General features: G+C 37.7%; 1 protein-coding gene across 2 annotated transcripts in view; it reads right to left on the bottom strand.

Moving 5' to 3' along the window:
* LOC134750983 (coactosin-like protein) overlaps positions 1–25,757 on the bottom strand; it is a 34,216-nt gene extending 8,459 nt beyond the window's left edge. The window contains exon 1 of one of the 2 annotated variants that reach the window (XM_063686287.1): positions 25,434–25,757. In XM_063686287.1, the coding sequence (XP_063542357.1) occupies positions 25,434–25,508 (75 nt within the window). In that variant the 5' untranslated portion in view covers positions 25,509–25,757. Of the gene's footprint in view, positions 1–1,267; positions 1,662–25,433 lie in introns of those variants that run through there. The other variant, XM_063686286.1, reaches the window with a different exon arrangement.
* Between the last annotated feature and the right edge of the window lie 227 nt (positions 25,758–25,984).

Here is a 25,984-nt window from a genome sequence, read left to right as displayed (position 1 = left end):
TTTAACTTTCTTAAGGGATGATTTTCGGGATAAAAACTATCCTATGTCCTTCTCAGGGACTCAACCTATCTCTATGCCAAATTTCATCTAAATCGATTCAGCGGTTTAAGCGTGAAGAGGGAACACACAGACAGACAGACAGACTTTCGCATTTATAATATTAGTATGGATTACAGCGAACTCACAATGGTCTTAAGTGTTTTATGCCCATTTCAGCAATTTTAAACTTTTTCCAATAGGTAAACGAACCAACAGAAAAAACTCTATCTAAAATTATATTGAACCTGCTCACAAAACTTCACGAGAATAGGTTGAGAAATGCGACCTTCAGAGGTGCGAGTATTTTTGCCCAAGCTGAAAGAGAGACCTTCAGTCAATAATTAATAGTCGCCGGCAAGCTCGGCCGAATTACACCTTCCCATACAAACGTAGTTCCGCTCTCATTTTAAAACTACGTGTTGGATTGTAATGAAACTTTGCACATACAATAACATGAGGTATATCTAGGTCTGAAATTAGTTTATATAGCTCCAGTTTATAAAACAAACGTAATAAAGCAAAAACAAGTTTCGTGTGAAAAACTTAAATACGCTGTATTTTTTATTTATGGTATCTGAAACTACATAAACTAATTACAGAAATAGATATACCTTATCCTATTGTAAGTACAAAGTTTCAGACCAATCTAGCTAGTCTTTTTAAAATGAGAGCGGAACTACGTTTGTATGGAGAACCGAGCTTGCCGGAGACCCTTAAGAGTATAAATTATGATATAATATCATGGGTCGTTATCATGATAAATCCTATCATATTCCTGTACGATTTATCACTAACAATAATTGGACCTCATCAAAAATCGATTAAATCTCACTGCACCCAGTGAGACTATTTCGCAATTATGTTACAAATAACCTGCCAGAATAGGCAATATTACGCGAAACTCTGCGTAGGGGGCGTCACTATCACAATCTGAGGGTCTATCACGAAACAAGAAAATCGAAATTGTGATCTAACAGGTTTTTGACAAGTTTTCAGAGATAATAAAATATGACAATGATGCATCAAGGCGGTTTGTTTACAGAGGACCTACCGGGAAACGCGAATCCGAAATTTCGCTATCTGCCTCTTTATCGCTCGAATATGCAAGAGTGGAGATGTTAGATGACGAAATTTCGATTTTCTTGTTTTGCGATAGACCTTCAGATTGTGGTAGTGGCGCCCCCTACGCAGAGTTTCGCAATATTCCCTATTAAAAATAGATAAATACCTTGGAAGACGAAGATAACTCAGAATGACAAGACTCCACCTCCTTAATATCGTCCGCTGAAAAGGAGTCCTCTTTCTCCTCTTTCACAATAGCATATAGCTCTTCAAGACGATTTTTTAACACTTTAACTTCGAATTTCAACTTCTTACGATCCAAAGCCAGCTCTTCTAAGGTAGCCACCTTATCGGAAAGCAAAGCAACATCCTTACGGATTTCGTCTACGTTTTCGGTCAACACGTCAAATTTCGATACGATATTATTTTGGTGCTCAGTCAATTTCCGAATCTCGTCCAGGAGCGACCCCTCCATGTGAATGTCGCTCATTTTGCCGGTTAAAAGTGCATTATATGAAAAATAATTTGTTTACAGTAAATGCTGCAGATTTTTGACGCGTGACGTGTGTCGGTTTTTGACTTGACGCGTTTTCGGCCAGTGTTCTATTCTATGTTAGTCACAAAATATTGCCCAGTTACGAGCAAAGAGTAAAGTAAGTATAATGGTACGCGTATTAACCTCTCTACTTACTGCAATGTCAATGTATAAAAAACAAGCCAAGTGCGAGTTAGACTCGCGCACGAAGGGTTCCGTACCATTACGCAAAAAACGGCAAAATAGTTTGTTCTATGGGAGCCCCACTTAAATATTTATTTTATTCTGTTTTTTAATATTTGTTATAGCGGTAACAGAAATACATCATCTGTGAAAATTTCAACTGTACAGCCTGGTGACAGACGGACAGACGGACAGCGGAGTCTTAGGGTCCCGTTTTTACCCTTTGGGTACGGAAGATATATGAATATAAACAGGAATACATTGTGCTAGGCTTTCACAGTGGTTGGTAACCAGTTGGTAACAGGCCCAAGATAAATAAATGAAATAAATAATAAAAAATATATATTATGGGTCAGTCAATAAAGATTCTGTTGTGGATCACGATATAGTAATGTTTTGCTCGACTTGGCGGGGGCACTGCCGTGCCCCCAGATATTTATTACTAATTGACCCTATTACTAATGAAGACTCCGCTGTCCGTCTGTCACCAGGTTGTATCTCATGAATCGTGATAGCTATTATAGACAATTAAAATTTTTACAGATGATGTATTTCTGTTGCCGCTATAACAACAAATGCTAAAAACAGAATAAAATAGGTAAATATTTAAGTGGGGCTCCCATACAACAAACGAGATTTTTTGCTGTTTTTTGCGTAACGGTCCGGAACCATTCATGCGCGAGTCCGACTCGCACTTGGCCGGTTATTTATATTCTAGGATTTCTAGGCAAACGAGCAGACAAATCGCGTAGGCGAACACCGTCGCCCATGGACACCCGCAATCGGGGTTGCTAGTGCGTTGCCGGCCTTTAAGATGGGAGTACGCTGTTTATCATCACTACATAGCATAAAACAAATTCACAGTGTAACAGGACAGGCAGACATAGCGACCCCTGCTGACTACGGAACCCTAAAAACGGCAACTTACACTAACCCCACAATTAGGCATCACCAACCCTTTCTGTCTGTCAGTATTGATTCCTTAGGACTGATTTATCCTTAGCTTTGAGACCTACCCTCTACCCGCGAGGGGCAGCCGAAACTCGAGGGTGCTTAAAGCCCTTAAATTAAAGGTTGTCGAAACTGAAAAATATTTCCGCCGGTTGGACGGGAAAGTTTTCTTGTTCCTCTATTTCATTTTTGACAGTTTTTTTTACTAGAGTTCTAGCATCTAGCACAAGGGCCTGACACTCTTTGATAGAGAAAGATAGTCTTATTGCGATTTCTATAAGAGGAAAGAGAAAATAGTGCCATGCTTTGTCCTTATCACCGACCGGGTTTTTTCTCATGGTCGGGTAATGGCAGTATAGGTAGGAGGCGATGGCGAAATACCGAAATTTATAACTTTTATAAGAGTGAAAGAGAAAAAGGATTATGCTGTCATACATTAACCTGTCAATACATGAATATGTCTTTCTCTTACCCCTGGTCGCTCGGTTTCATGTCTATAACTACTAGACTATGTCTATGATCTAGCAAGATAAGCCGGCAACTATGGATGGTATAGAAAGGATGCCAATCTCTTATGGCAGAATTGTTGCAAAAGTGACCGCTTTCAGCTTTAAATAATAGTTCCTAATCTCTCCGGTGGCGCTAGTTAGGCTCTGGGACATGAGTATAACATGAACCATATAAGGCAACAAATAACCCGACCAAATTACGTAGGTTGTTTTTGGTAGTATTTCGGTGTATGGTGGCGCCGCCTAATTACTGTTTTTTGATGGACACTTTTCATACATAGAGATTTGGCTCCTTTATATAGTCTCCATGCCGGCAACGATTTTAAATAGCACACGCAGTGCATTGTGTTATTTATACGTCACAATTTCATAGAAGTTTGTCGTTTAAAATAACACTAGCACTGCGTGTGCTATTAATATCTTTGCAGAATTATCTTGATCTATCTCTAGCATATCAGGGTCTCGACTTTCTTATATATAAATACTAGTGACCCGCCCCGGCTTCGCACGGGTAGTTCAACAAATTTACACAAAACCTTTACAAATTATTAACCTTCCTCTTGAATCACTCTATCAACACTCTATCTATTAAAAAAACCGCATCAAAATCCATTGCGTCGTTTTAAAGATCTAAGCATACATAGGGATAGACGGACAGACAGCGGAAAGCGACTATGTAAGTGATGATAGTGATGAATGTTATGCTTATCCTCACTCCTCACCGTCCTAATTTTCAACGTAAGTTCCTTGGTGTATAAAACTTAAATTAAAGTATTTAAGTAACTCTAAGTTTAGAATTGCATCGTCCGACCTCGAACCCCGTGCTGGCGGAGCGCCAGGCCGGAGTTGGCTAAGTGGGGTCAGGTTATATTTAGCCAGGATTACGGTCTAGACTTTACATGTTGTAAAAGGACGATTAGAAAATACCTAGAGTCTGACCAACCTAACCTAACTTTACCAGAAGCACAGAATAAATAATAGTACTACCGTATAAATAAATTAAATTAAATTAAATAATCATTTATTTTCAGGCGTGGCCCATAAAAGTGTTAGTAACAAAAAACTTAAATACGAATGTTAAACAGTACAATTAATTAAAACCTACCATGCAAATCAATATACTTAGAGCTAGGACAATACAATACCGGGTGAGCCGGGTATAGAAAGGAAACTTCCTACAAATTCGAAGTTACGGAACCCTCGGTGAGCGAGTCCGTCTAGCACATGTCCGGTTTTTTTTTACATTTATACCTTCATTGGGCCAAATTTTACAACACAAGTAAGCAAGCAGGTAACCGATATCTTCACGAAATAATTTACTTGATGAATATAAATTGCCGTCATTAAGTCACCAATCACCATATGGGATCATTGATCGCTCTATTTTACACTTTACAGGCCCCCGATTTGACACACTTAAATTACATACACACACATATACATATAATCACGCCTATTTCCCGGAGGGGTAGGTAGAGACCACGGATTTCTACTTGCTACGATCCTGACATACTTCTTTCGCTTCCTTCACTTTCATAACATTCCTCATACACGCTCGCCGGTTTAGGGTGCTCTTGACCTGGCCTTTCTTCAGGATTTCCCCGATCTGATCAGAGAAAGTCCGCCGAGGTCTGCCCCTACCAGCTCCCGTTTCTACCTCTCCCTTATACACTCTCTTTGTTAGCCTTCTTTCACTCATTCTTTCCACGTGTCCAAACCATCTCAACATAAATAGATCGTACTTATATATATATATATATTTAATTAATATTTTATATTCAGTAATCAATATTTATGTAAATGTAAAACAGAAACAAAGTAATAAGAGTTGTAGGCCGCCCGTACTGAAAGCGAGGACCTACAACTTTCAACATAGATGAAGAAAAAAAAAACTCAATTTTTGTCACTACATCTTCGTTCAGTCCACACTTTAGTCCACACCAGTCCATAAATTAATATAATAACATCACGGTGATTCGATTGGGTAACGCTCATAATTCATAATAAAATCGAATTGAGGCCGCAGAATGTACACAGAGGCTAATTCAAACCTACATTGTGAGATCAAAATGATATCTAAATTATGTCAGTTGCCCGTGACGTGACGGACAATTGGCTCAAAATTATTTTCGTTGTCTTGTTTTTTTTCCCAAAAAATGTGACGGAGGAGTGGAGCTTTTTGTATGGGGTCAAATTTAGTTTTTAATTTTTCTCAAGAGAATTACAATCTACACATACAAAGACATGCAATAGCACTCAACTTTTTAGGGTTCCGTACCCAAAAGGTAAAAACGGGACCCTATTACTAAGACTCCGCTGTCTGTCTGTCACCAGGCTAAATCTCACGAACCGTGATAGCTAGACAGTTGAAATTTTCACAGATGATGTATTTCTGTTGCCGCTACAACAACAAATACTGAAAAGTACGGAACCCTCGGTGGGCGAGTCCGACTCGCACTTGTCCGGTTTTTTTTGGGCATTTTCTATAAAAAGGGACCTTATTGTAGATGGCGCTTACGCCGCACAGCGCCGTGCGGCATTGTATTTACATCGGAGCATCGTTAATAATGGCGAAGGCGACATCGACAATAAGGTCCCTTTTTATAGAAAATACCACATTTATTTGATAAAGTACAAAATTAGAAGCGTGACAAGTGGTCAGAAACAAGACAACGAAAATAATTTTGACCCAATTACGAGCGATATGCACGCGCGATTAACATAATTTACATATCATTTTGATGTCAAAATTTAAGTTTAAATTGGCCCTCGAATGTTATGAGCTAATAGGCTACCAAAGGTCAGTTATATTTTTATGTGTTGTTGTATAAGTATAAGTTGTATGTAGGGCGACATCTTTATATCCTTCACGGACGTAAAAGACTAAGGGCCTGTTTCACAATGTCCAAGTAAAGTATTGAATAGCTAATTAACAAATTAATTAACTGCCAGATAAAATTTCCTACGAAAAAAGCACTTTATCCAGCAGATAAAGCTTATTTGGAGATTGTGAAACGCCAACGATGACTTTATTCGTCAGATAAGTGACAAGTAGCTTATTCAGGACTTTACTTGGACATTGTGAAACAGGCCCTAAAAGTAAAAGCAGAGATGTGACTTATCTAAGATTATTATTTAAGATACAGATCCAATATGCTTACCGGGCGGCTCCATCCCCTGTATCACAAAAATGAAAATTTTTATGAAATAGAATTTTGTATTTTGAATTTTTATATTTTTTGTGATAAACAAAATACGTATTTTCTCATCTTGTATTTGAAATCCTTTTTTTTTTATATAGTATCTTGTATTTAGATATCCTTTTTTTGGTATCTTAGTATTTTATATTGGGCATTTTCCATAATTAATAAAAATATATTAAAAAATTACACTTCCAATGTGTTTGGGTTAGCGTACGTTCTTCATGACTATTCCAAATTTCAAATCGGATAGCTTAAGTAGTTCTCGAGATATTTAGCAATGTGACATGTGACAGACAGACGGACGGACGGACAGAGTCGCACCATAAGGGTTCCTTTTGTACCTTTTGAGTACGGAACCCTAAAAATATAGGTATAGGTAGCTATTATTTGACATTGTATACTTATTTCCCAATATTTATTTGACTGATGAATTTATTTTGCTATTGATATTTGATCTGTATTGACATTTGTATATAATAGTTGACGATCATAATATAAATTCGTATAGATTAGCTTAAAATAATTTATAATGTAATTTAATACATCTGTTATATTTCTACCTGTGGTCTGACAATAAATGTTTTCATTTCATTTCAAATAAAAAATATGAAATAAATAAATCTAAATCTATCAAATGATATTAAATGAAATTTAGCCCATAGCTGTAAATGCCACTGCGCGTTCCAGGGTTAGCCATTAGCCAACTAACTCAGAGTTTACTCATGAAATAAAACTATGAAAACGGATTATATCGCGTATATTGAATTTATAATACATCCCGACGTTTCGAACTCTTTAAACGAAACGAAACGAGTTCGAAACGTCGGGATGTATTATAAATTCAATATACGCGATATAATCCGTTTTCATAGTTTTATTTCATGAGTAACTATCGCGGTAACCGAAGACAATATTATTCAGAGTTTACTGTTTATACAGGGTTAAACGTACTGTATAAACGGTTAACTGCGAGTTAGTTGGCTAACCATCGAACGTGCACGTAGCCCTAAGCGCCACTTGCACCATTCCACTAACCCGGGGTTAACCGGTTAAACCTGGAGTTACCTTGGTTACCAGTACAATTTGACACTGGGTTAGGGGATGGTGCAAGTGGGCCTAAGAGTAATTAGCCGAGATTCGGACCTACTATCTCTAGTCACGAATAAAAGTTATCAGCTCTCGAACTTGGCCTAATTATTTTTAATAAACAATAATAATGAAGTCTAATGAAGAATAATTAACTAAAAACAACAGTTATTTCAACACATAGACGCTGCGTTAACAAACACATCCCACGCTATTCGCTACGCATCTCTAGTGGCAACGCAGCCTTATGAGACTTTTTATCTTTACCTCTACGGGAAGGGATGTTAGGTAATTTTCTTCCTTAGGGTGATATGTCTAATTTCTTGGTCCAACGTGCATTGCGTCTCACACTCTCATTAAGCAAAATGGGAGCGCAAATACACCCTTAGCTACGTGATATTTCAGAAAGCATAGCGGAAAATTACACAAAAACTTAGTCTTTCAACGCAAGTTTTTTCTATGCATATGTGTTAGTAATAAGTCGTAGTGTCTCAGCGAGATCCTCGCCGGAAATTGGACATGTGCGGACGGACAATAAGCCCTTTGTTCGACCGGACATCGAACCTCGGACTGCTGAAGAGCGGGTGTAGTTTTCATTTTTAGGGTTCCGTACCCAAAGGATAAAAACGGGACCTCCACAGAAACCTAGATATACCTCATGTCATTGTATGTGCAGTTTCATTACAATCCAACACGTAGTTTTAAAATGAGAACGAAACTCCGCTTGTATGGGAAGGTGAAATTCGGCCGTTACTCTATGGTTTAGGATGTGCGCTAGAGCTGCACTCTGGTGGCAGAACATTGCAGTAAAACTCCCTATTTAAAAGAATAATTTAAGGTACCGGAATCCTGAGTAATTTTGTCTTTGCAACGGCTAACAATAGCATAGAAACAGTAAATTCATAAATTGCTTCATTCGATCAGAGTAACGGAGATGCATACCAATTCACAATGTATTTCGTTAACTATGATCCAACACAACAAGACCTATACATTCGAAGTAACTAGTGTTATTAAAAGATCTACTAATACTGGTTTGTCTAAGTAAAGTAAACTTGTTACTTGATTCATGATCTATATGTTCTATAGATCGTAATTAGCGACGGCGCACGCGACGGAGCCGAGCGGATTCGAAAGCGAAATTCCAGCAACTGTCACTCTAGGGGTGTCAACAACTAGATTTGAATTTACAAATCAATGTCATATGATCTCAATTTGATATAATTTATCCGAGCATTTCACTTGTACTTCTTCTCGCTCGTAATTATACCTACTATAGGTATACAGGATGTAAAAATATTGTGGGGATCCGTTTAAGCACATATTCGGTATAGTGTTCTGCTTAGGAAAAAATCTTTTTGACGCGAAAATTTTTTGGGCTTTGTATGGAGGGTTGGCTAACTTGGACGACCTGCCCAATAGAAAAATGAAAATACGAAAATACTATTTAAAGCAAAAGGTACCATAAGGACGAAATTGGATTGCATCTTTATACGAAAACCCTGTCAGAGCGTCCTTATGGCAAGCGACAATTTGGTACCTTTTGATTGAAGACGACACATTTGGTGTCTGGATGAAAAATAGTTTAGTTAATAATAATATCATTAAAACATATTAACTATTTGCACGAAATAATAGCATATTTCTCGGTAGCATTTTTACACTCTTCCTTCTGATATAATATATTATAACTACTTAAAGGGGCCCACTGACTATCAGTCCGCCGGACGATATCGGCCTGTCAGTTAGAACAAAAATTTGACAGTTCCGAACAACTGAAAGGCCGATATCGTCCGGCGGACTGATAGTCAGTGGGCCCCTTAAAGGCTAAGACTAATATGGCTCAGCGACCCACAGGGTCTTGGCCTCCGAAACGAGAGCAGAGAGCTATAATATATTATAGTCAAAAATAAATATTTTTTAGCAAAGGCAACCCTATTTACAGTCTGCATAGCACACATTTCCACTCATAAACTTTTTGCGACCGCCACCTAGTGTGATGTTAGAAACCATCTTAAAATACCAAGTGGCAATTTCTCTAAAAAAACCATCTCCAACTATTTCTTTCATAGCAACTGAAAATCTAGAAACCAACACTTAGTATCTAGTGGTTTCTCCAAAACAACATCTCCAACTTTTTCTTTTATAGCAACTGAAAATACCTAGTATTTGGGCTTCACGCTCAATTAAAAAATAACTGTAAAAAAAACATAAAGAAATGCGCTCTATAAATTTTAAATTAGATTTTTAGCGTTCCGTACCCAATGGGTACGAAAATAGTTCCGTACCCAATCCCAATTGGTGACAATAGGAAACGGTTGAATATTAAAACTGTAAATTATTTTGATAATAAAAAATATTGTACGGCTAAACAGCAAATATTAAATATAGTCTGTCAAACAACTTTTTCAGTAGAAAAAGGCGCGAAATTCAAATTTTCTCCTGATATCATTAATTTATTACGTTTCAGCCGAAATTTTAAAATGTAATAAATATAAGAGCCTCGGTACCTAGAGAGTATCATTTCGTTCCATTTGGAGTTGAAACTCTAGGTCCATGGGGTCCCAGCGCGCACAAGTTGTTTGCAGAAATCGCGAAGCGTCTGGTTGATGTAACTGGTGACCGAAGAACTGGCGGATTCCTCACACAACATATCAGCATTGCGATACAGCGAGGAAATGCCGCCAGCATCCTTGGTACAATGCCTCATGGGCCTATTTTCGTTTACGTAGTACCACTGTATATATCTTGTACGTAAATAAAGAATTTTTATTAATATAATTATTTAATTTCAGCCTCATTTTCGCTCTAAGTAGAACATTGACAAAACATGACGAAGAGCCAATGCTAATTTTAGCCATAAAGGATAAAGGCTATTTGTTGCCGAGGTAAACGACACACCATAAGTAAACATGTTATTGACTGCGTGTAATCCTGTAAACAGTGGGGCGGCAATAATCCATTCCTACCGGCTTAACCAATTTGAGGGAGCACCTTGTCCTCAGATATCGGAGAAAAACCGGCCAAGTGCGAGTCGGACTTGCGCACGAAGGGTTACCATTACGCAAAAAAATGGAAAATAAATCACGTTGAAATTTTCACAGATGATGTATTTCTGTTGCCGCTGTAACAACAAATACTAAAAACAGAATAAAATAAATATTTATGTGGGGCTCCCATACAACAAACGTGATTTTTTGCCGTTTTTTGCGTAATGCTACGGAACCCTTAATGTGCTAGTCCAACTCGCACTTGGCCGGTTTTTTTTAAACGCCGCGAGGTCAACGGTCGCGCGCGTCATGCGCTTATTTAGATCTGTCGAATGTTGACCTTGCCAAAATGGCGGCTAGCTTAACGGAGATATATGTACATATTTGATATGACCAAGGGCCTGACACTCTTTGATAAAGAAAGATAGTCTTATTGTGATTCCTATACGAGGAAAGAGAAAATAGTGCCATGCTTTGTCCTTATCACCGATCGGGTGGCATCATAGGTAGGAGATAGGAGGCGCAAATCGTGTCGATTTTTGCGAATTTCGCACTTGTATCGTAAATAACTTTTTTTTTAAATACCACGACGGTGGCAAACAAGCATACGGCCCGCCTGATGGTAAGCAGTCACTGTAGCCTATGGACGCCTGCAACACCAGAGATATTACATGCGCGTTGCCGACCCTTTAAAAACCTGTACACTTCTTTTTTGAAGAACCCCATACTGTAGCCCCTCGGGAAAACCTCGGCAGGGAGCTTTTTTTTTTTTTCGCTGTGTGTAGACGTTTTAGCCACCGTCATAATGCATATGCCACTTTTTATCATCAGGAAAGCGACAGGTATTGTCATTAACATAATTTTATCGTACAATTTTATTTTATCCAGATTCTTTTCTACTGTTTAAGTAAATAGTGAAAAGCGAACGAAATATAAGAAATATGCATTTCCGGGATTTTTTCCCGGGGTGAAAATATTGCCGAACGTAAAAAAAAACAATTAAAAAAGTAAACCAGGTCACATTGTCAAGTAATGAGATCCTGAGTTGGGTTAAAATTTGACAGGCGTGACCCATGTGTCATTTTTAATTAGTTTAAAAATACCGGCAGGTACATTGACCTAATGGACAAACTGAAGCATTTTGAATGATTAATTAGGATCGCCTGCCATTTGCATATGAAATTCGAAAATCAGGAAATTGTTGTCTTAAAATAGGAAATTTAAAAAAACAGACATTTAGTAGATATATCTACGGTTATGAATGTTGGGAATTACAAACGTCATGGCTCATGGGATGACTTAAATGACTGTGTTCTTTATTTTATTGGAAAGGCAGGTATTTACACATATACGGAATTATTTAGGTAATATAATTTAGTAGTTATGCGGATTAGGGACTTCACATACACCTATTGAATTTCTTCGCAGATGTATGCAGGTACCTTCGCGATGTTTTCCTTCACCGAAAAGCTAGTGGTAAATATCAAATGATGTAAGGAATTTACATAAGTTCCGAAAAACTCATTGGTACGAGCCAGGACTTGAACTCACGGCATATCCACTTGGCCACCACCGCTCCACATTTAGTATAATTTTAGTAATTTTACCTTAACAAGTTTTGGAAACAAATCAAATTATTTTAATTAATAATTTTGATTTGTGTTTTTTAAGTAGTCACACTACTATATATAAATTATAAACGGTAATAGATGTCATATATTAAAGGAAAATTGACGAAGCCCTCCAGTGGTGAAGGCCGGATACGAACCTTAGTGGTGGAGGGCTTCGTCACTTTTCCTTTAATATATGACATCTATTGCAACCGTATCCAAAGACCTGGAACGGGCTCAGCTTGAAACGCAAACAACCCAGGACAGGCGATCCTGGCACCTAAGGACGAGGAGAGCCGACCCCAAATGAAGGGATAAGGCTAGGAAGAAGAAGAAGATATGACATCTATTGCAGTTTATAGTATGTACAACCTTAGCTATTTTAGTCCAGAAATTACTTCCACCACTAAATTATCACACTATGAAACGGGACAAACGTATATTTAGATCAACGTCATTTGTTTATCCTTCTAACACGTAGTGCGTTAAAACACTATATTTAGTGAGATGATTTGTACATTTTGTGCGCCATCGCTCTGAGCTTCGGCGAATCATTTCGAAGCTAATTTTATACTTTTGAAGTTGGAGGGTTGGTTTAAAATACGTTTTATCATAGAGTAACTTATACTAGAGCGGTACTGTCATAGTAAATTTTGTAACCCCAGTAAATTCACTGCCATCTGTCGACACACTTTAAAACTAAAAATGAAGATTTATAAAAATACGATAGAATGTATTTAAATATAGATAAATGATTTTTTTTATTTGCATTATTTATTTTTATGATTTTGACCCATGTTCTTTCACTGATATGCGTTAAAATTGTTAAATAACAAACGAAACCGTCAACGCTATCTATACGACTGTAGGCCAAAACTAGTAGCGCCCTCTGAACGAGAATCAAATTTTCTTGATTTTCGAGGCACGTTTTTTCCTTAAACTGTATCCATCTATTACGTTTTATGGAATGTGAATAAAAACATTTTTTGTTGAATTATCGAAACCATTGAGCGACTGTTCGAAATTCAATTAAAAACCATATATTTTATTATTTATTCACTGACCGTCTGTCTGTCTGTCACGAGGCTGTATCCCATGAACCGTGATAGTTAGACAGTTGAAATTTTCACACATGATGTATTTCTGTTGCCGCTGTAACAATAAATACTAAAAAGTACGTAACCCTCGATGGGCGAGTCCGACTCGCACTTGTCCGGTTTTTTCTTATTTCATTCTCAAGCACTGAAAAAAATGTATCACGCCTAGTAACGCATCGTACTTCGCAGGCGAACAACACGCGAACGCGAAGCGAAGCGATGCGGCGCGGAGTGAATCAATCCTTTGTATATAACAAGCTCGCAATAGCGCGCGTTTAGTGCAAATTATTAGCTAACAAACGCGTACTGTTGCGAGCTCGCTAACAGTTAATAGGTTCCATAAAATCGACAATGTTACAACTCACTTCGGTCTCCCCTATAACTCTTTTACTTTATTATCAATGCTGTCAGTGTCCACACTGTGCTCGATGATATGACTCGTTTCACTCGACTTTTCCCAAATTGGCACTGACCACCGGTGAAGGCCGTCTCTCCTTATAGGGCTTGCGCTTCGAAGGAGTTATCTGTGCCTTGGCCTTGGGCGTGGAAAGCGTAAAAAGTTTATGTCCGTCCCAATTCGTAATAGTAGATTGTGTCACGAGGGAGCAAAATGACATATTTCCGTTTCCATTTATATTCGCATACCATGTTTGACATTTTTCCTTGTTTATTATTGTTACTATTTGACGATCCTTCTCAGGGGAAATTTTTCATATAATGTATAATTAATGAAATTAATTTATTTGGATGATTTTGTTATTATTTAAATTTATTTCTGACGATCAGACGATCACAATGTAGATTCTTATAAATTGACATTAATGTAATTTGTTCTGTAATCATATGTTGTGAAAAAATATATCTAATCTAATCTACGGCGAGGGCGTACATTGAATCCTGAACGAAGCGAAGGATTCTATAATTGAATTCTGAGCGTAGCGAGGGATTCTAAAATAGAATCTTGAGCGTAGTGAGGGATTCAAGTGATAACGCCCAAGATGGAAATAATTTTGCTACCATGTGACACATACTGTTTTTCACATCACCTATGAGGAAATTATTATTTTCCACAATATTAATTACCCCAAACAAAATAGTATGCAAAAAGAAAAAAAAATCGTGCCCTAGAACAGAAAAGTGCCACTTTGATCACTCCTAGTGGGGAAGAATAAGCCCTTTTTCGAATAGGTGATGTGAAAAAGGTTTTGCCAAATACGAGTAAATTACACTTATATGGGTAAAATATACAAATGTTGTATATTTAGAAACCCTAAGGGCCTGTTTCACAATGTCCAAGTAAAGTCCTGAATAAGCTACTTGCCACTTATCTGACGGATAAAGTCATCGTTGGCGTTTCACAATCTCCAAATAAGCTTTATCTGCTGGATAAAGTGCTTTTTTCGAAGAAAATTTTATCTGGCAGTTAATTTATTTGTTAATTAACTATCCAATACATTACTTGGACATTGTGAAACAGGCCTTAAGTACCGTAAAATGGGGTGAGTAGCAGCAAAACTGACATTCAAACCTCGATAACATTTTATTTTTACATATGCAAACTGAATGGTGTATATAATAAGTGTTCCGGACGTTTGTATTATAGTTTTTATTTTGTTTTGGGTAGTTCCATTTCATAACTTTGACGATAAACAGGAAAACCACCTCACCCCGTAGTCCTTCGTAATTGCATGGGGTGAGATGGGTTTTCATACAAAGGTGATTTTGGAAGATTGTTGGATCGATTTTCTTTTATTACGAGTATAACTATAGCTCCATTTTAAATTGGAATACATTATTTTTGTAGCAGTAGCCCTAAAAACCTATCTCACCCCCCTTTCAAACCTTCTCTCCCCATTCTTAACCCAACTCTCCCCGCGAACCCTACTAACCCCATTTTACAGTAACTAACGTAATTTTTGCTGATCTATTGCTAGTTATATCTTGACTGTAAATTAAAAACGTTAAAGTAAAAAAGTTTATAAAAAATGAATGGAGTGACGCGTAGGTGGTGGGTCAAAGACCGCGTTAATCCATTAGTTAGTTCGGCAGACGAATACATTTCACCCATTTCAGATAAGGCGCCATCTTGGATTTGAATATGTTTTTAATCTAATCGTCGTGTCTCCAGTCATAAATTCATAATCATTAATTAATATCAAAGATATAACTCCGTAAATTCCGTAATAGATGGATATAGTCTATGGAAAAACGTGCCTCGAAAATCACGAAAATTTGATTCTCGATCAGATGGCGCCACTACCTTTGGCCTACTGTCGTATAGAGGGCGCTGACGGTTTCGTTTATTATTTAACAATTTTAACGCATATCAGTGAAAGAACATGGGTCAAAGTCAAAATCATAAAAAATAATAATGCAAATAATAAAAATCATTTATCCATATTTAAATACATTTTATCGTATTTTTATAAATCTTCATTTTTAGTTTTAAAGTGTGTCGATATCTGGCAGTGAATTTACTGTGGTTGCAAAATTTACTATGACAGTACCGCTCTATCCTATTATATCATCTTTGATTAATATCAAAGTTTAAATACTTACTAAAAAGTTAAGTAAGTAGAATTGAAAAAAATAGGTTATTATTTAAGTTAGATTTAGACTTCGAGATATTGAATTATACTGGAATTGCCGAGAAAATTTTGTGTATTTCATAATTAACTAGCGACCCGCCCCGGCTTCGCACAGGTAGTTCAACAAATTTACACAAAACCTTTACAAATTATACATATAAACCTTCCTCTTGAATTACTCTATCTATTAAAAAATCAAAATCCGTTGCCTAGTTTTAAAGATCTAAGCATACAAAGGGACAGGCATACATACAGAGCGGAAAGCGATTTTGTTTATACCGATTCCGTAAAATACTTCATAATAAATAAGACAGAAATAAATAAATAAATAAATATTACAGGTAACATTTCTACACAAATTGACTAAGTCCCAAGGTAAGCTCAAGAAGGCTTGTGTTGTGTTGTGAGCACTCAGACAACGATATATATAATACACACAAAACTTAAATACATAGAAAACATCCATGACTTAGGAACAAATATCTGTGCTCATCACACAAATAAATGCACTTACCGGGATTCGAACCCAGGACCATCGGCTTCACAGGCAGGGTCACCCACTAGGCCAGACCGGTCGTCAAATAAAGCAAAAAAACATGTGGTAAGGCGGTTCGAGTTATTAATTGTGGTATTTTCTATAAAAAGGGACCTTATTGTTGATGGCGCTTACGCCATTATAAACGATGCTCCGATCACAATAAGCACCATCGACAATAAGGTCCCTTTTCATAGAAAATGCCCCAATTAATTCGCTGGTAAACTCACTCGAGCACTATCATAATAATCTTAACCAGGTATTTAGGTATTTAGGCAGTTTTAATTAAAACATGTGAGCCGATCCGTTATATAGCGTGAGACAATGCCGCGCCCGTTAGGGCAAAGTTCGGGTGTGAACCTGCTAGGGTCATGTAGCATGTAACCACAGAATAAGTAATAGTACGTATTATCATACAGAATGGCCACGCACCGCCCCGCCCCGACTCGTATTACCTCGCCCCGCGACAGCAGATTGACGGCCGTTTGCCGGCCGCTCAGTACTATTATTTAATCAACTTACTCACACTATGACGCATGACGCGTGTAGCGACGTGTCGTTCACACATAGAAACGCAAGTGATTTTTGATGTATAGCGTGTCCGGCCTGTGATGTAACATTAACGTAAAACAATAAATAACCATCGTGTGTTTAATTACATCTTTAGTAAGTACCTATATATAATTATGATGATGATGTTTTATCATTATTAAAATTGAATAAGAATAAAATTGCATTCAAAGAACTGCTGAGCTAGTAATGCAACTGATTTGCATCAATTATCAACGCATTTTTCAGTATGTGGTTAAGCTGTGACGAAATAGTTACATCCATACTTCCATACTAATATTATAAGTGCGAAAGTCTGTCTGTCTGTCTGTCTGTGTGTTCCCTCTTCACGCTTAAACCGCTGAATCGATTTAGATGAAATTTGGCATAGATAGGTTGAGTCCCTGAGAAGGACATAGGATAGTTTTTATCCCGAAAATCATCCCTTAAGAAAGTAAAAAGCGGGGTGGAATTGAGATAATTAACGAAGTGCCTGCTAATTTGTGTGCACAATATGCTCAAATTTAGATTGCTATGAGAATTTTTCCAGGCGCTATACTTACTTTAGCTGCTGTTACTAAGTCCACGCAGACGAAGTCGCGGGCAAAAGCTAGTATAATATAAAAGTGACTCATGTATTCTATGAGATCAGTCACTTATAGTTTGACCAAGAAAAGTCTGCAGAGATTTTGACAACACACGCACACGCACAGACAGACAGACAGACTTTCGCATTTACAATATTAGCATGGATAAACGAATTGCTCTACATCCTAGCATAAAGCCTACTCGACCTTGTGCAGTTCATATTTGTAAGGGTTCCGAAGCCAGACTGATTCATTTTACCAATGGCAGTTTGAGCAAAATTACGACGATAGTGAATGAAACACGACCTTGACTAGTTGTTACTTGTTGCCAACAAGCAAACGGCAAGCTTGGATATAGGTTACTATTACTGCCCACCTGCCCTCGCAAAGGCGATAGTAAAGAGGTTTTCTATGCGTATTAAGGCCATTAAGGGTCCCCGGCAAGCTCGGTTCTCCATACAAATGTAGTTACGCTCTCATTTTGAAACGAGTAGCTAGTGTGCTCTGAAACTTTGTACTTACAATAGGATAAGGTATATCTATGTCTGTAAGTTTATGTAATAGTAATATAAAATACAGCGAATTTTTTCTTACAAAACTTGTTTTTGCTCTATTTCGTTTGTTTGTTTGTTTGTTTGTTTTTTTTATTTATTTATTGGGAAACAGCTTTTATAAACTGGAGCTATATAAACTAATTACAGACCTAGATACCTCATGTCATTGTATGTGCAAAGTTTTATTACAATCTAACCCGTAGTTTTAAAATGAGAACGAAACTCCGTTTGTATGGGAAGGTGAAATTCGGTCGAGATTGCCGGGGATTCCGCGAAGGATAGTTACAGGTTACAAACACCTTCCTTATGAACAAAACACTCCATAAATTAAAGATATTTTGTAGCACTTACATAAAGGTTAACTGGAAGAGATCCCTGAAAGGGATAAGTTCGCCTTTGTACAAATGATGCGTTTTTCTCTTGTTTTATGTTTATTTTTGTACAATCGTTTTACTACTACTACTATATACCGTAAAATGGGGTGAGTAGGAGCAAAACTGACATTCAAACCTCGATAACATTTTATTTTTACATATGCAAACTGAATGGTATAATATATATTACGACGTTTGTATTTTAGTTTTTATTATATTTTGGGTAGTTCCATTTCATAACTTTGACGTTAAACAGGAAATCCCACCTCACCCCGTAGTCCCTCGTAATTGGGTTGAGATGGGTTTTCATACAAAGGTGATTTTGGAAGATTGTTGGATCGGTTTTTTTTTAATTATGAGTATTACTATAGCTCCATTTTAAATTGGAATACATTTTTTTTGTAGCAGTAGCCTTAAAATCCCATCTCACCCCCCTTTCAGCCCTTCTCTCCCAATTCATAACCCAACTCTCCCCGCGAACCCTACACCATTTTACGGTAACTAACATGAATGCAAATGGACTTTTGTCACGAATTTCAAGAAAAAACCGAAGCCATCGAATGAAAAGCCCTTATACAAAACGTGTCCTATCGCGACCTACGAAATGCGTGAAAAACTACAGCCTCTATTTCATTAGGGTTCCGTACCCAAAGGGTAAAAACGGGACCCTATTACTAAGACTCCGCTGTCTGTCTGTCACTGGTTGTATCTCATGAACCGTGATAGCTAGACAGTTGGAATTTTAACAGATGATGTATTTCTGTTGCCGCTATAACAATAAATACTAAAAACAGAATAAAATAAATAATTAAGCGGATACGTAATGGTACGCAATCCTTCGTGCGCGAGTCCGACTCGCACTTGGCCGGTTTTTTACTTAGTGATAAAGACTATTTTCAATTCCATGGGGAAATTCCCGAGTATAGTGTATCACAATTTTAGTAAAGGTACTTATTAAATTAATAGCATAGGTTTTTCTTTTCCTATCCAAATCGTCCCACGATGTCTAGGTTTTAGTAATATAGCCGGTCAAACAACTTTGTCAGTAGAAAAGGAGCGAAATTCAAATTTTCTATTTAAATTTCTAAGTACGTTTTTTCTAAATTTGCCGCTCTTTTCTACTAATGGAAATGGATTGAATGTCATCTCGCTTTGTGTGGTAGGGCACAGCACAGCGGATGTCATTCCAGATCTAGAGCAGAGCCAAACTGGGGAAGGACGAAGGACCTCCTTGCAGAAAACCGCAGCCAAATAACACTAGACCCTACTAATAGTGTTGTGTTCCTGCCGGTGAGTAAGGCTGCCAGAGCTCAACGAGGGTGCGGAGTGTTAGGGTCGGCAACGCGCGTGTAACTCCTCTGGAGTTGCAGGCGTATACATAGGCTACGGAGACTGCTTAATAAGATCAGGCGGGCCGTATGTGGGCCGTATGCTTGTTTGCAATTCTTACATTCTTACACAAATTGACTAAGCCCCACGGTAAACTCAAGAAGGCTTGTGTTGTGGCCTGGGTATACTTATATAATATAGACAACGATATACATAATACACATATACGGGGGCCAAAAAATAAGTGCATTCCCGTTGCCAGGGAGGTTTTGGGATTATACTTAGCAACTTTTACTATGGGACCAACCACGAAATCGCGAAAAAAAATTACCCTCCCATAGAAATGGAACAGCCAAAATGTATGAAACGGCCAAATTTTTTTGTCGATTTCGGGGTTGGTCCCAAAGTAAAAGTTGCTCAGTATAATGCACACACGGTCAGCTTTGCAGCTATTTTGCGCAAAAGAGTGGCATCCTTAGTGAAGAGGTTGCGGGGCAGCCCAAACAGCATAATAACACCATTGCAGAGCGATGTGAGGGGCGCTTCCAGAAGCACTGGAACCTTTTGCATTGCTCGCTAGGTTATGTATGATTTTTCTTGAGTGTGTTATTATGTATATATTAATTTAAGGTGCCTACTAATATTAGCTCTAAGTAAACTTTTGTTACTAACAACTATGGACATTGTTTCCGAAATAAATTATATTTGAATTTGTATTTGATAATTCCAAAACCTCCCTGGGCCACGGAAATGCACTTATTTTTTAGCCACCGTGTATAATGGTTATATTTTAGGCAATATTCCCTTCCCATTCCGATCGTGGGAAAAATGGCGGAAACAATGCATCACTAGACTTTTATTGACCGGGATATAGACCGTGATTACCTTTTTTTTTTTTTTTTTTTAATTATGGCAATCGTCTTTAGACATTCCTGCCAGCTTCACGTCAATATCACCAGAAAAAAATATATAATGTGCAACGATTATAACTCAGATCTGGGCTGAAAGGACAATGGTTAATGTTAATGATTATTGATTAGTTGTGTTACAAATATTAGTCTAGTTAGTTCTTCGTTTTGTATTATTTGTGAGCTCCCGATATTTCGACGCAGTTACATGCATCATGTTCACGGGTGACTGAAGATAGCGGGTGGGTGTCAAAGTTGTGTAGACAGCGCTCTGTCTACCCTCATTCTTGCGCGTCGGCTGCGTTCATTTTCAACGTTACCAACGGTCGCATTCACACTTGTTGGGAGCTCACAAATAATACAAAAGGTAATCACGGTCTATATCCCGGTCAATATAAGTATAGTGAAACTAACCGTGAATCATTCAAAACTCTAATGCATCACTAGCCCAGTAGCAACTCGACAGACTATTGAATTAACGCCATTTGCAATCAAAAATGCCGTTTTTACATCGAGGCGTTGTGTTGGCTAACGAACCAAAAAAACGGTAGCGTAATTTGAACTTTGTTCTACGTGTCATATTGATTTAACAATAGTATATTATTTATTTAGCAATATATAGTATATTATTATTCAATTAAAAGTAAAACTAAAAGTAACTAAGAATAACAACTTATACATAATAAAAATTAAAAAACAAAACTACTCTTAATTAAAAAACATCTAAATAAGGCCCCCGCGGCATTGTGCCAAAGATGCTGGCAGCATTCCCTCGCTGAATGGCAATACTTATGCGCTGCGAGAGAAAGCCGCCAGCTCTCTGGTCATCGGTTGCGTCGACGAGCTTTTTGCTATTTGCGCTTGGACCCCACGGCCCCAGTGTCTCGACACCAAATGCCACAAAGTGGTATTGTGGGCCGAGACCTCGGTACTTTGCGAACTTTTTGCCTTCAGCCGCCTCGGCAGCCGCCCCAGCCCTGAACGAAGTTCTTGGTATATGTAAGTTATTGGTAACAATAGTTAGGTACTCTGAGTGCGAGATGAACTGAAAGCAATATAAAATAGACTTCGAATTTATATAGTTCCTATGTCGCTTTAGAGTTCAGACATGAAGGTTAATTAAAATTAAAATCAAGTGTTAAGTGTTAAAGTTCATATAACAGTCTTGAATAATTCACGGTTAGTTCCCGATATTTCGATATTTTTAGTTAGTTTACTGCGTCAAAATATCGGGAGCTCAAAAACAATACAAAAGGTAATCACGGTCTATATCCCGGTCAATATAAGTCTAGTGAAAGTTTATTTGAAAAGGTTTACATTTTTTTTAACAAATAGAAGGTTTTGAATGTTTTCTCTTCAATTCGATGTTTAAGGAAAACCTCATAGGTATTATCTCGAGAGCTTTATCTATCATCCACCTTTGTTATCATAATGTCTCACTATCGGGTTATGTTATGTTCTCAAGTGTTTGTGATATAACAGCCACGATAATAGTTTAGCAACTGCAGTCATTTCGATTTTTACAGGAAAATACAGAACACTGCTAAGACAGATGATGCGGTCACAAGTAAACCGAACAATGCTGTCTATGACCCTAGTGAAAAAGGGTACAACTGCAGGGATGTTGCGAATATTTCCATCCGCATCCGCGGAACTTCCGCATTATTTTTAACATTAGCATAAAATCGATGCGGAGCTTAATGCGGATGCGGATGTGGAACAGGTACGTACAGGAACGTCTTAGCGGCGGCGTAAGTGCTAGGTAATTTCGTCATTAGCCAATAGTAATCTCGTTTCGTTTTTGTGATTATGATTACAAGGATTGCATTACTTTTATACTTTTTATAATTTTCGTATTCTAGAAATCATAAAAAGTATATAAATTATCCAATCCTTGTAATCAAAGAGCCGCCTGCTACAGATTTTTTGAAATTGCCGCGTTTTTTCAGGTTCAACTTTCATTAGCCAGACTCTAGCATACGCAGTGCAAGTGTTATTTTAAATGTCAAACTTCTATGACATTAAAACTTATAAATAACGCACTGCGTATGCTATCAAAATCGTTGCACTTTTCTTGGTCTAACTCTATTAAGAAAAGGTAATAACAGATATTAGATAGGAGTCCCGACGCGTCTGGTGCATGCTGAATCGGATAAGGACCGGAGTTGGGAACTGTGCTTACTTATGGCACAAATGGAACTGGTGCGAGTCACCAGTATGCCGATGTGGAGCACCCGAGCAGACCGTACACCACACGGTATTTGATTGTCCTCTAACCAGATACCATGGGCAGGTGGAGAGGAAGCGGTACAATATCTACAAACTGATATTTGATGAGAGGGTCGAATGGATTTACCCAAGTTTAAAGTTAAGCGACACATATTCTATTTTTAGCAAGTTATGAATAAAACGCCTGGATAGGTTATTATTTACTTCAAACGTGAACCAAAAGAAAATCAGATTTTTTCCCAAATAATTTGGTTTAAATTTCAATGGCTTAAACTGAGTATGTAGGCCACCAAACGAAGAACAAACATTGCCAATCGGGGGAAATAATTCGTGTTTTTTTTTATGGGATAGTCAGCAAACGAGCAGACGAGCCGCCTGATGGGAAGCAGTCATCGTCGCCCATGGACATAAGCAACATCACAGGAGCCACTTAAGCATTGCCGACCCTTGAGAACTCTAAATACCCGCTTCTTGAAGAATCCCATGTCGTAGCGCAAAGGAAATACCTCAGGAGGCAACTCATTCCACATTCCAATAAGCCAATTTTGGCATAGTTGTAGGGAATGGTGTATTAAATAACATACTAAAAGTACCCGAGGGTGGGGGTGAAGCTAACGGGTAGAGGGGGGTTTTAGGGTCCCTTTTTATGGTTTTTCGTAAACGATAGGTTGGACCACATCGTATAGGAGGTGCAAGCACGTACTGCTCGCCCTTAGAGTTGGTCAAAGGCGCCCAGCCTTTCAAAGGTAGCATACACCAGAGAATTTGGGACGGGTACGGCCGTGGCCGGGTGGTCTAGTGGTTAGGACGTTAGCAGCGTAAGCTGAAGACGCGGGTTCGATTCCCGCCTCGGCCACCGGTGGACTTGGTCATTTTTCTTTGCTGTATGATATTTATTTCAGTTTCGTCACATGGTACTAAAAGGTTGGCAGTTCACGCGTTATAAATCAAAGGAACATAAGTATAGACAGTATAGATAGTGTAAAAGATACTGTAAAGAGTTGTGTGATAACCCTTTGGCGTGATTAAAATTTAGTTTTGAATGATTTACGGTTAGTTTCACTAGACTTATATTGACCGGGATATAGACCGTGATTACCTTTTGTATTATTTATGAGCTCCCGATATCACCCGTGAACATAATGCATGTAACTGCGTCGAAATATCGGGACTTCGGGAGCTTATAAATAATACAAAAGGTAATCACGGTCTATATCCCGGTCAATATAAGTCTAGTGATTAAAATTTGTTCTGAACCGTACGAAAACTTGATATAACCAAATATAACCTACACCCGAAACTGTATGTCTTAACTCACTGCTAATACTCGCCCCGTCTTACTTTCCTATATAAATAAATATTAGGGGACATCTTACACAAATCAACCTAGCCCCAAACTAAGCAAAGCTTGTACTATGGGTGCTAGGCGACGATATACAGATACTTATATAGATAAATACATACTTTATACACATAGAAACAGATATCGAGTCATATATCCATTAAAACACATAATTTTCTAAGCCCGCGCTTCAAAAAAAAACCCGACACGCATGATCCCAATCGCTCGGTACAAGAACGTCGTATCTACCGTCTGTGTATGTCCGTGTTTTTTTTAGCGTGCTTACAGAGCCAACCCAAATCGTATGTTTGGAAACCAAGCGCATGGTTCGAAATTTCTCTCTTTTCTCGACTTAAGGTAATGTTAATGACTTATCTTTTTTACATAATTTCCTTCTTGATCACGTCGTCCTTTTTGAATGGGAAGTAGGATGAAAAAAATGTAACACTAGGCAGCAAAGTTTGTCTCTCTCAAGATGCTCGCAAGGCTTAGCTTGATTTTTTTTTTGCGCTTGCTCATGCTCAGGTCACGAGAGGTAAATAATACCTTTGCTTTGCTACCGCGTTGAGCAAAGCAAGTATACATGTACTTACATATATGTACAGTCAAGGGCATAAATATAAGTTTCAAAAATATCTGTACGCTCTTACACCTTAGACAATAAAGTTGTCACATATTTTTGAGCCATTTGTCTGGATCGATATTTTTGCCTTCGACTGTACTTAGCTTGTATTTAATTTGAAATGTTAGTCTAATCAGAAAACGTTCAGCAATTAACTGCATGTTTCATATTTAATCAATAACTGAAGTCAGATAAAATTGACTTGTAAAAACATTTCCACTGTTATCATTATTTTTGTTTACCCTTTAACACAGCGTAGGTAGGTAAAAAGTTTATTTTAAGTATGCTGACATCATACACATGTAATGGAATACTCAATTAAAAGAAAGGGAACAACTAGCTAATTCCCGCCAACATCATCCTCTTGTGCATTCAGGATATAGCATTACCCAGCATTCATGAACCCAGAATAAACCTACCTACCAACGCCAGACGGTTGTATAGGACATCCCCCCTTTAAACCTAATATCTACCTATATCGCGCATACAGTGACAGACAATATTCAGTCTTTTACCTCCAAAGTCTGTAAAATAAAAAAATAAAAACTTACTTTTTTCGGCCCATTCTGGACGATGGTTTCGTATTCTAATCCCTCAGCAGACATCATGTTGGTAACACAATTCATTCACAAAATCACAAAAAAATAAAATAAAAGAATCGCTACTTTTATAAATTAAAGCACTCGTTATTATGACTATTAAAATTGTTTGCCGATGTAGAACTCTCACTGTTTAAATGAATCACTGCCTGTTAAAGAATTTGTAGGGATTGGGCTGAATGAAATAATTTGTAGTGCCGGCCGGCACTGTTCCGATATCACGCCCACAGCCTCCCGGAGCTCCGCGAATACAGCAACGTATCTCGGGCGGTTCTATAGGAGAAAGTATAACCATAACTATAAAATACCTACTTGATTAAATGTAAAGTGCGGCTTGCATGTGACGATTTTGTATTTCTCGATGCACGCTTCACTTTTTTTATAAAAAGCTGCTTTAAAGCAAATCGTACTATAAAAGTTATTTATTAACAACACACTCAAATAATACCTGAATACTAATAATTTAATATCATGAATTATAATTAAGTTAAATCCATAAAATC

Source organism: Cydia strobilella, chromosome 21, assembly GCF_947568885.1.
Source record: "Cydia strobilella chromosome 21, ilCydStro3.1, whole genome shotgun sequence".
Taxonomy (NCBI): domain Eukaryota; kingdom Metazoa; phylum Arthropoda; class Insecta; order Lepidoptera; family Tortricidae; genus Cydia; species Cydia strobilella.
Note: the sequence above shows the minus strand (reverse complement) of the source record. Positions and strands in the feature narration are given on the sequence as shown.